This window comes from Thalassophryne amazonica, chromosome 2 (assembly GCF_902500255.1).
Source record: "Thalassophryne amazonica chromosome 2, fThaAma1.1, whole genome shotgun sequence".
NCBI lineage: Eukaryota > Metazoa > Chordata > Actinopteri > Batrachoidiformes > Batrachoididae > Thalassophryne > Thalassophryne amazonica.
In genome coordinates, this window is record NC_047104.1 from 131,702,930 (window position 1) to 131,715,228 (window position 12,299).

The following is a 12,299-nucleotide window of genomic DNA, read 5'->3' on the forward strand; positions in this document are numbered from 1 at the left end:
CCCGACAATCGTGATGACGCTAAAGATAATCTTATCAGATATTCCTCCCATGTGTGGTGTGTTCAGGGCGCTCTGATCTGCTCGGAAGGACGTCTGGAGTGCTCCGATCGCAAATCGGGGATTATCAACATGTTGGATTTTTTTTGGCCCGATGTCGCAGCATGTGTGGTGTCCTCCGACCACAAACGTGCACACAGCCTGCTGAATGTGACATGTAGCCAATCAGAAAGCGAGGTGACGGACGTACAGAGGGGAAAATAAAATCAAAACAGCTGTTCTGACTTACCAGAAAGTCCAGTGGTCACGCTGTCTCCACTCCTTTAAAGAACGCCTTTTCTTTTTCTTTTTGTATTGTTTTTTCCCTCTGTTTTAAATAGTCCACAAAGTATCTCCATTTGTTTACTCTGAAGTCACGTTTAATCTCGAGAGATTTTGTGAGATTTCCTGTCTGAACTGGGAATGTTCGTGTGTGAAATCTGTCCGTGTGTGGCGTTGTTGTCCTTACCGTGTGGCTGAACACCACACACTGTACGACCAACACTGTTAGATCTATGATTTTTTTTATCTTCACGTATATGGTCTCTCAGGTTTTGGATACCTAAAGATAATTTTAAAATCCTGTCATGTGAACCAGGCTTTAGCTGTGTAGGCTAACACTTACCAACACAACGTCTCCCATTTGCCTCACCTTCCCGTCTCTACTGGGAACTGAAAAAACACTTTTCGCAATTGCTTCAATGATTGCAGCCAAAAACAAAACAGTACACCAAGTTATGCTGTGTATATATTGCACAATGGCGGCAGCTGTCCCCATAAGTGGTCAAATATTGCGATATCACACAGGGTTCAAATGAGACTGCGGCGTCCTATTTTGTTCAGAATTGAGATTTTCACATTATCTGACAGAACCTCATGGGAAACGGACAGGTACCTCCTAATGTAAAAGTGACGTCAGTCTGCATGTCCAAAAGACATTCCCTGCCTTTTCTTTTTTCTTCTTCTTCTTTAAATGTAAAAATAGATTAAGGGTGTGGTGGAATGACCACTCCACTAAAAATAAATACAGTAACAAAAACTCTAAAGAAAGCATCTACGCAGTAAGCACCAGCACGCTGAATGCCAAATGTGAACAACGGCGCTGCCTTTTTGATGACAGTCAATAAAACAATGAATGCATTATAATTTACTGTTGACTGCAGAGCTCCTAGCAATGTCAGTAGAATGCGAAGACTTCAAACCGTGCGCGTTTTGTCTTGCTGACAGTCACAGACCCAGTACTTACAAGACAACCTCTAATAAAAGCGTCTTGTAAAAGTAGTTTTTTAGGAATTGGGTGCTGAAAATTGTGACAAAAGAAACTGGTTGGCAGATGAGGCCGCCCACTGTCCTTGGAGAATGCAGAGAGGCCCTGCAGAAATCAACAATAGGGATGAGACTGATTTACAGACAATGGAGCAATGTCATCGTGCTTCACCTTTCAAAACAATTGGGATGAGTCTTTTAAAATGTACACAAATGTAAAATAACTGGGCAGAACAAGTTTATTCAGAAGTTTAGTAAGAGAGGAACAATCTTGCCAAACTGGATATCTGAACACTTACAAAACGAGCTCAGTGAACTAACAACTATTATGGTGGGACCAACTTCAAACTGTACACTAGTCTTCAGAATAGTAGTAGTGCTATGTGACTAAAAAGATTAATCCAAGTTTTGAGTATATTTCTTATTGTTACATGGGAATCAAGGTAGCAGTAGATTCAGATTCTCACAAATCCAACAAGACCAAGCATTCATGATATGCACACTCTTAAGGCTATGAAATTGGGCCATTAGTAAAAAAAAAAAAAAAAAAAAAAAAAAGTAGAAAAGGGGGTGTTCACAATAATAGTAGTTTGGCATTCAGTCAGTGAGTTCGTCAATTTTGTGGAACAAACAGGTGTGAATCAGGTGTCCCCTATTTAAGGATGAAGCCAGCACCTGTTGAACATGGGACGTTCAAGACATTGTTCAGAAGAACAGCGTAGTTGGATTAAAAAGTTGATTAGAGAGGGGAAAACTTATACACAGGTGCAAAAAGTATAGGCTGTTCATCTACAATGATCTCCAATGCTTTAAAATGAACAAAAAAAAAACAGACGTGTGGAAGAAAACGGAAAACAACCATCAAAATGGATAGAAGAATAACCAGAATGGTAAAGGCTCACCCATTGATCAGCTCCAGGATGATCAAAGACAGTCTGGAGTTACCTGTAAGTGCTGTGACAGTAAGAAGACACCCGTGTGAAGCTAATTTATTTGCAAGAATCCGCTGCAAAGTCCCTCTGTTAAATAAAAGACGTGCAGAAGAGGTTACAATTTGCCAAAGAACACATCAACTGGCCTAAAGAGAAATGGAGGAATATTTTGTGGACTGATGAGAGTAAAATTGTTCTTTTTGGGTCCAAGGGCCACAGACAGTTTGTGAGACGACCCCCAAACTCTGAATTCAAGCCACAGTTCACAGTGAAAACAGTGAAGCATGGTGGTGCAAGCATCATGATATGGGCATGTTTCTCCTACTATGGTGTTGCGCCTATATATCGCATACCAGGTATCATGGATCAGTTTGGATATGACAAAATACTTGAAGAGGTCATGTTGCCTTATGCTGAAGAGGACATGCCCTTGAAATGGGTGTTTCAACAAGACAATAACCCCAGGCACACTAGTAAACGAGCAAAATCCTGGTTCCAAACCGACAAAATTAATGTTTCGGAGTGGCCTGCCCAATCCCCGAACCTAAATCCAATTGAGAACTTGTGGGGTGACAATGCCTCGCAGATGTGAAGAAATCATGAAAAACTGTGGTTATACAACTAAATACTAGTTTAGTGATTTACAGGATTGCTAAAAAAGCAGTTTGAACATAATCGTTTTGAGTTTGTAGCGTCAACAGCAGATGCTACTATTATTGTGAACACCCCCTTTTCTACTTTTTTTTTTTTACTAATAGCCCAATTTCATAGCCTTAAGAGTGTGAATATCATGAATATTTGGTCTTGCTGGATTTGTGAGAATCTACTGAATCTACTGGTACCTTGTTTCCCATGTAACAATAAGAAATATACTCAAAACCTGGATTAATCTTTTTAGTCACATAGCACTACTATTATTCTGAACACTACTGTATATGAAAAGGTGAAATTGTTTCTCCTGCATAAATGAATTGTATTGTGTATTGCAGGTCTTTGCCATATGTCTCAGTTTTCGAGTAACAGAGTCAACTCAGAACCACATTTCTGGTTAATTTTATCATTATTGTTATTTGCAAAACACGTCTTTAAAAGTGGAACATCAAGGGGTTGGGGGCAGAGATTTCATGAATTCATAGATTTTATGAATTTACTGAAATATCTATATAATTTCATGAAATTCCTGTATATATATATATATATATATATATATATATATATAAACAATAAACAATTTCATCTCCGGACGAACTGTACCTGCAAAAACTTGAGCTTGCATTCAAAGTGCACTGAAAAAATAAGAGCTCCTGTCTATGTCCATTAAGCATAAATGAATTTTCAACTCTGTAATTTTCCAAATCACAATACTGACCAATTCTGTTTTGTGGCTATATAACTGCTGCATCTTCTACTAACTGCTCCTGTGGTAATCAACCTACAACACAAACCAGCATTTAGAAAACTAACCATCTGACAGCAACAACACCCCATATGCACAACAGAGATCAACATCCCACAATGATGATGTGTTAACGTAATCTGGGAATTGAGATGTTTGCAGATTTATGTTTGGAAGGATATCTGTCGTCCGTGCTTGTCAAGGGGCCGCCGGTGGGGAGAGTTGATGCGGTTACGGTCCCTGTGGACCCTCTCAACTAATCCATGGTGGCGAGTACCTCTGACTGAATCCAAGCCCGAAGGGAAGCCACTCTGTGAAACACAAAAGAAAAAGATGTAAACAATAAACGGTAAGTGGCCTGCATTCCTTTAGCACCTTTCCAAACACAAACATGTCACAAATTACACTGGAGTTTCAACAGTCTGTGGGTGAGGAAGTGAGACATTTTGCAATCATATATTCAAATATAATTAAAACATTCTAATTTAGTAACCAGCAATATTACATCTATAGCTATCATCTACAGCTGAGTCTATATCTTCATGTTTTCATCTAATTTTTGATTCTGATTGAAATTAGGAAAACACAGAGGTACTGCAAGTCAACTGATGTCATTTATGAAAGTTAAAGGTCCAGTCACTCACAACCTAATGGAAAGTAATGTGTTGCCATCAAAATAACATTTTAGATGAGGATGACAAGCTGGTGAAATCTACACTTAACTTGTAACATACACATAAATATTGATTAGGTGCCCATTAGGGATGTAAGGATACACAACTCATGATTCAATACGATTTGTGATTCTGAGTTCAGGATACGATTTTCTCATGGCTTTTTTTTCTCAGCAGAATGAGTAGCAGACAAATTAGGAATGAAAAATATTATTTTATTTTGATAAACTGTGCAAAAACAACAAGTCCACTGCTTAAAAATGTGGTATTTCCCTGCAGTATGAAAAGCCTGGTTGACCGCAAGGCTAATGAGAACGTTGGCCAGGCCAGAAATATTTTGCTAATAGCAACAAAACAGACAGTGAAATACCAATTAATTTGGATGTCAATTATTTCAACATATACAGAGCACTTCAATTCTGGTATTTTTTTCCACACAGTCTTTTGTGGAGTAGATGTTATTTATGTAGTGATATGTCACGAAGTGGTGATCCTTGCCCCATCTTTGCTTGTGAATGGCTGAGCCTCTTTAGGGATGCTTCTTTTATACCCGATCATGACACTCACAATTAGTGTCCTCAGTTCCCAAACGCTTAATGAGTGTTGTTAGAAGGAAAGGTGATGTAACACAGTGGTAAACATACCACTGTCCCAGCTTTTTTGAAACGTGTTGCAGGCATCCATTTCAAAATGAGCAAATATTTGCACAAAAACAATAAAGTTTATCAGTTTGAACATTAAATATCTTGTCTTTGAGGTGTATTCAAATGAATATAGGTTGAAGAGGATTTGCAAATCATTGTATTCTGTTTTTATTTACATTTTACACAATGTCCCAACTTCATTGGAATTGGGGTTGTAAAATGAATGCAGACTGGGTTTGTAAATCTTACTGATACCATTTGTAAACTCAGAGCTTCCGTTTTATATTAAATGCAGTTCATTCATTTAACTGAGTGAAGGTGTGCTAACAAAAGACTATCATGAAGTGGAATCTAGAAACAACTTAGTTTTTGGAGTTCAAGTCCCAGAAGGGGAAGTGAATGGACTTCAAGAACGAAGCTGTTTTTCTTTTTCCAAATAAGGAACAATTTTGGATCAAGTCAAAGTCTGCCTCAAAGAGCCATTCTCTCATCTAACAAGGGCGCATTCACCTGGACCCTTTCATACAGCTGAAACAGCTACAAACACAGTGCAACAGAGAAGCTTTTTTGGATAACATACAGCACGACTAAATATGCCGGCAGAGTTCTCGCCAGCGTAGTTGAGCATAGGGGACCCCTACACTGTGATTTAACCAGTGTAGGGGGGCTTTTCTGTTTTTTAAAGGACATGTTACACATTATTTAACGTCGCAGTTAGTAACACAAAGTATTCCTGAATGTCAGTCTATCCGTGCATATGTGGTAATAATTAATGGCTGCTGATGTATTTTGTTGCTAATTATACCTCTCGCTCGGTGCAATTCTTGAAAATGTTTTATTTGGCATTTCTCGGCATGTGATGCACATTTTAGCAAAGGCAGAAACATTCCAATGGGCGACCCCAACGCTGCTATATCTGATAACCAAGCTTCTGAGCTTTCATTCAAAAGTGATGGCTCGGGATTTATCAGATATGGTTGGGAACATCGCCCTGACATCTGGCAGAAAATGTGATGAGGGAGCTGCAGCAAGGTCTGCTGAAATACTGCGGCGCAAGCATAGTATTCTTTGAAATAAACTGGACACCACTGCGCTTCAAAAGCCTGCTGTTGACTGGTTCAGCACCTACTTTGTCTAATAGGCAGTAGTGTGCCAAAGTCAGTGGCATCACTTCGACTAATGTGTCTGTGGGGTCCCCCAGGGATTCATTTTGGGTTCTCTTTTGTTCCTCATACAAGTGACTGATATGCCCACTGCAGCAAAATGTAAATTGCTGTTATATGCAAATGATTCAGGACTCCTGGTAGCTGGCTTGTGGAAACAAGCTATCGCTTAACCTAGGAAAGACAGAGATATTATTTGGCTCATCTCAAAGACTGAATGGTACTGGGCCTCAATGTCATCTGTGATGGTCATTCTACTACCAGTAAATCTTGTGTGAAATATCTTGGCATTGCTCATGACCAATCGCTGAGTGGGAGCCAAATAGCTGACAATGTTATCAAAAATCTAATGCCTAACTCAAGTTCATTTAAAGAAAGGCATAAACCTTAATATGGATACAAAGACACTCCTTACGTTAGCCCTCATCCAATGTATTTTTGATTATGAAAGCATATCTTGGTATTCTGGCCTTACTAAGACTCAAGAATTCTTAATGGACCACTCAAAATAAGGTAATTCACTTTGTTTTTCACGCTCCCCCCAGAAACCATACAGGGTTCAATGAATTTAAGACCATTAATATGTTGCCTGTGGAAGCCGCGCTTAAACAACTCAAACTGAACTACATATATGACATGCTTATGGTAATGCCCCATGGTACCTAACTACATCCATTAGTATTCAAAATTCCCACCATAATACCAATGTCCCTTAGTATTCCCTCTGTGAAGTCCTTTGGACACTCATTCCAGTACACTGCAATCACTGCCTAGAGCGAGATACCAAGTGATTTCACAACAATTAATGTCAAGTATGTTTTTAAAACCAAAGTCAATTCATTTCGTGAAGCTAGGACATCTTTCTACTCATCACTAATTGAAGAAAATAAGAACAACCCCAGGTTTCTTTTCAGCACTGTAGCCAGGCTGACAAAGAGTCAGAGCTCTATTGAGCTGAGTATTCCATTAACTTTAACTAGTAATGACTTCATGACTTTCTTTGCTAACAAAATTTTGACTATTAGAGAAAAAATTACTCATAACCATCCCAAAGATGTATCTTTATCTTTGGCTGCTTTCAGTGATGCCGGTATTTGGTTAGACTCTTTCTCTCCGATTGTTCTGTCTGAGTTATTTTCATTAGTTACTTCATCCAAACCATCAACATGCTTATTAGACCCCATTCCTGCCAGGCTGCTCAAGGAAGTCCTACCATTATTTAATGCTTCAATCTTAAATATGATCAATCTATCTTTGTTAGTTGGTTATGTACCACAGGCCTTTAAGGTGGCAGTAATTAAACCATTACTTAAAAAGCCATCACTTGACCCAGCTATCTTAGCTAATTATAGGCCAATCTCCAACCTTCCTTTTCTCTCAAAGATTCTTGAGAGGGTAGTTGTAAAACAGCTAACTGATCACCTGCAGAGGAATGGTCTATTTGAAGAGTTTCAGTCAGGTTTTAGAATTCATCATAGTACAGAAACAGCATTAGTGAAGGTTACAAATGATCTTCTTATGGCTTCGGACAGTGGACTTATCTCTGTGCTTGTTCTGTTGGACCTCAGTGCTGCTTTTGATACTGTTGACCATAAAATTTTATTACAGAGATTAGAGCATGTCATAGGTATTAAAGGCATTGCGCTGCGGTGGTTTGAATCATATTTGTCTAATAGATTACAGTTTGTTCATGTAAATGGGGAATCTTCTTCACAGACTAAAGTTAATTATGGAGTTCCACAAGGTTCTGTGCTAGGACCAATTTTATTCACTTTATACATGCTTCCCTTGGGCAGTATTATTAGACGGTATTGCTTAAATTTTCATTGTTACGCAGATGATACCCAGCTTTATCTATCCATGAAGCCACAGGATACGCACCAATTAGCTAAACTGCAGGATTGTCTTACAGACATAAAGACATGGATGACCTCTAATTTCCTGCTTTTAAACTCAGATAAAACTGAAGTTATTGTACTTGGCCCCACAAATCTTAGAAGCATGGTGTCTAACCAGATCGTTACTCTGGATGGCATTTCCCTGATCTCTAGTAATACTGTGAGAAATCTTGGAGTTATTTTTGATCAGGATATGTCATTCAAAGCGCATATTAAACAAATATGTAGGACTGCCTTTTTGCATTTACGCAATATCTCTAAAATCAGAAAGGTCTTGTCTCAGAGTGATGCTGAAAAACTAATTCATGCATTTGTTTCCTCTAGGCTGGACTATTGTAATTCATTATTATCAGGTTGTCCTAAAAGTTCCCTAAAAAGCCTTCAGTTGGTTCAGAATGCTGCAGCTAGAGTACTGACGGGGACTAGCAGGAGAGAGCATATCTCACCCGTGTTGGCCTCCCTTCATTGGCTTCCTGTTAATGCTAGAATAGAATTTAAAATTCTTCTTCTTACTTATAAGGTTTTGAATAATCAGGTCCCATCTTATCTTAGGGACCTCGTAGTACCATATTACCCCATTAGAGCGCTTCGCTCTCAGACTGCGGGCTTACTTGTAGTTCCTAGGGTTTGTAAGAGTAGAATGGGAGGCAGAGCCTTCAGCTTTCAGGCTCCTCTCCTGTGGAACCAGCTCCCAATTCAGATCAGGGAGACAGATACCCTCTCTACTTTTAAGATTAGGCTTAAAACTTTCCTTTTCGCTAAGGCTTATAGTTAGGGCTGGATCGGGTGACCCTGGACCATCCCTTGGTTATGTTGCTTTAGACGTAGACTGTGTTTCATAATTATTGTATGGCCTTGCCTTGCAATGTGGAGCGCCTTGGGGCAACTGTTTGTTGTGATTTGGCGCTATACAAGAAAAAAGTTGATTGATTGATTGATTGATTTTTATTTGATAATTTTTACCAAGAGTTACTGAACCCTTTTATTTATTACCCTTTTTCACTGTTACTCCAGTCCTATTTATGTTTCATGTTTAAACATTGGGCTTGAGACCAAAATGATCCTTGGTTCAATCCCCAACCAGACCAGACAATCACTAAGGGCTCTTGAGGGAGGTTTTTAATCTCAGAGTTGCTCCTGGTGTGAAGTGAATGCCTTGCATCGCAGCATCCTGTTATCGGTGTATGTGTGTGCATGTGAATGAATGGATGAATGTGAGGCATCACTGTAAAGTGCTTTGAGCTTCTGATTCAGATGAAAATGCAGTCTATTTACTATTTTATTTATCAATTCAAATTTTGTATTTATCATTTCAAATTTTGTAACATATCTAGTTATAATGATAATTTACTGGTATGGTTATTATCATCATTAATTTTCTTACACAGCAAATTTGAGCTTTTTATGTTATTTTGTGTATATGTACTGTTAACATATTTTAAAATTGTTATAATTTTTCCACTTACCTTACATTTGTTTTTATTATTTGTACTCTTTTAGTTTTATGTATGGACCACAAATGGAAAAAAGTGTTTTTGCGTAATTGTGTTATCCATGTCTTGTGTGTGTGAGAGAGAGAGAATGAGTGAATGTGAGACTTCATTGTAAAGCGCTTTGAGCTTCTGATTCAAATGGAAATGCACTATGTAAATGCAGTCCATTTACCATTTAATTTACTGTTTTAATTTTTTAATATATCTAGTTATAATGATGACAATAATTTGTTGGTATGGTTATCGTTATCATCATCATCATCATCCTACTCCTCCTCAACTTTCTGGCAATATACTCGTATACCAAATTTTAGCTTTTTACAACCCCAATTCCAATGAAGTTGGGACGTTGTGTAAAATGTAAATAAAAACAGAATACAATGATTTGCAAATCCTCTTCAACCTTTATTCAACTGAATACAGCAAAGACAAGATATTTAATGTTCAAACTGATAAACTTTGTTTTTGTGCAAATATTTGCTCATTTTGAAATGGATGCCTGCAACACATTTCAAAAAAGCTGGGACAGTGATATGTTTACCACTGTGTTACATCACCTTTCCTTCTAACAACACTCAATAAGAGTTTGGGAATTGAGGACGCTAATTCTGAGTGTCATGACTGACACAAAAACAAAAAGTCTATAAGTTTGAACATTAAATATCTTGTCTTTGTGATGCATGCAATTGAATATAGGTTGAAGAGGATTTGCTAATTATTGTATTGTTTTTATTTCCATTTTACACAACGTCCAAACTTCATTGTAATTGGGGTTGTGTATTCTTTTGTGTACTTGTATTGTTAACATATTTTAAATATTGTTATAATTGTTCATTTTCTCGTTTTTATTGTTTGTTTATTTTTAGTTTTTGTTTTATGTATGGACCACAGTGGAAATAAGTGTTTTCATGTAATTGTGTTATCCATGTCTTTTTTAATGTACTATATGCACCGATTTGTACTTTAACTCAATATAATGAACTTCTTTACTGCACATACAGAGGTCCACAGATTATGCTGCGTTTCTGCTTTTTGTCAACAGTTTCCTCATCTTGGATGGTGCAAGTTCACTTTCTGAGTCAATTTTTGTCCCCCTCACTGGCTCTACTCACTCTTTTTTGCCCCATTTCTCATGCTTCCTTCATCACTGATAGCTGCAACAACACGTTACAGAAAGAAATGTAATGCAAGCTAATGCAGACATTGCTCTCGTGCTTATTTCTGCTGTGTAAGAGGCTATCAGATTAGTTATAGTAAAAAATATCATTTTGTTTAATGCATATAGATTCTGAACATTTGAAATAGCTTCAATACTAATTTTCTGCAGGACTGACAGGACCAGCTTGCATAGTAACAGTGATTTGACAAGCAAGCTGCACCCATTAGCCCAACCTCCTAACAGCAGTCTGCTTCTTCATTAATAAAGCCAGACTGAGGTATACTGGGGGTTTATTATGACAAATACAGACTACCTACATAACTGGCTTTCTCTGAGTGCTGTTTCAAAATATGTCACATTTGCAGTGAATGAAAAAATAAAAAAACAGCACCAATTACCAACACTTTGGCAAAGCAGCAGAGGACTAAAATGGCAACTTCTACAAAGAATTTCAACAAGAAGGTGACAGCTTCCATTTTAACAGATGAACCTACCAGTTGGATTTGAAAAAAATATGCAAGGGCAAACAAAGCTTTTTATTTTATATAAAAGTGGTTTTCAATTGTTATTGAAAATGCGAAAGACTGCACAGCTTTCATGCAGTAAGCCTTTTTAACGTGTGACACTAAGGGCTTTCAAACTTGTGGAATCAAGAACAATCGTTACAAAAGAAAATTTCAAGATACTACATTAAAATTAGAAACTTCATTATTGTGGCAACACTAACATCTGCTCATAGAGGATAAATGACCAAAGGCTATCATAGATAGACTAAATTTTATTGCTAAATGTCACACACACACACACACACACACACACACACAACGGGCGCGCACGCACACACAAAACAAGTCCACTGCGCTGTAAGCCCTCTGGAGGCTGTTTGCAGGAAGTTAGAATGAAATGCTGGACTAATATCTGATGTGATTTTTTTTCACTGCACTGAGGAGTACAGTCTTTTATTTTTCTTTCTTTTTTTGTAGTACATGCGCGCACAAGTGCCGGCCCAGTTGTGTGAGTGCGCGCACACTCAGGACAATGACACAGGTGAGACGACAATTTGATTGCGCTAACTGATGGTGCTAGTTCTTGTAACACACACACACACACACACACACACACACACACACACACACACACACACACACACACACACACACACAATCCACTCCGCTGTAAGCCATCAGCACAAATACTCGTTAGACATTACTCTTTTGAAAAAGTAGACTGGTCATCTTGAATCTTCAACTGACAGCCAGGCAGGGGCTAATGAAGAATTACACGGGGTTAAAATTTTTAAATGCTCCAATTATATTGAAAAGTATATCACATTATTTATCAATCAATCAATCAATTTTTTTATATAGCGCCAAATCACAACAAACAGTTGCCCCAAGGCGCTTTATATTGTAAGGCAAGGCCATACAATAATTATGTAAAACCCCAACGGTCAAAACGACTCCCTGTGAGCAAGCACTTGGCTACAGTGGGAAGGAAAAACTCCCTTTTAACAGGAAGAAACCTCCAGCAGAACCAGGCTCAGGGAGGGGCAGTCTTCTGCTGGGACTGGTTGGGGCTGAGGGAGAGAACCAGGAAAAAGACATGCTGTGGAGGGGAGCAGAGATCGATCACTAATGA

General features: G+C 38.2%; 1 protein-coding gene across 4 annotated transcripts in view; it reads right to left on the reverse strand.

Annotated features, from left to right (window-relative positions):
- Positions 1–12,299, reverse strand: part of crtc3 (CREB regulated transcription coactivator 3) — a 129,709-nt gene that overhangs the window by 73,717 nt on the left and 43,693 nt on the right. For all 4 annotated transcript variants that reach the window (XM_034193439.1, XM_034193426.1, XM_034193433.1 and 1 more), the window contains exon 3: positions 3,813–3,941. In XM_034193439.1, the coding sequence (XP_034049330.1) occupies positions 3,813–3,941 (129 nt within the window). The remainder of the gene's footprint in view (positions 1–3,812; positions 3,942–12,299) is intronic.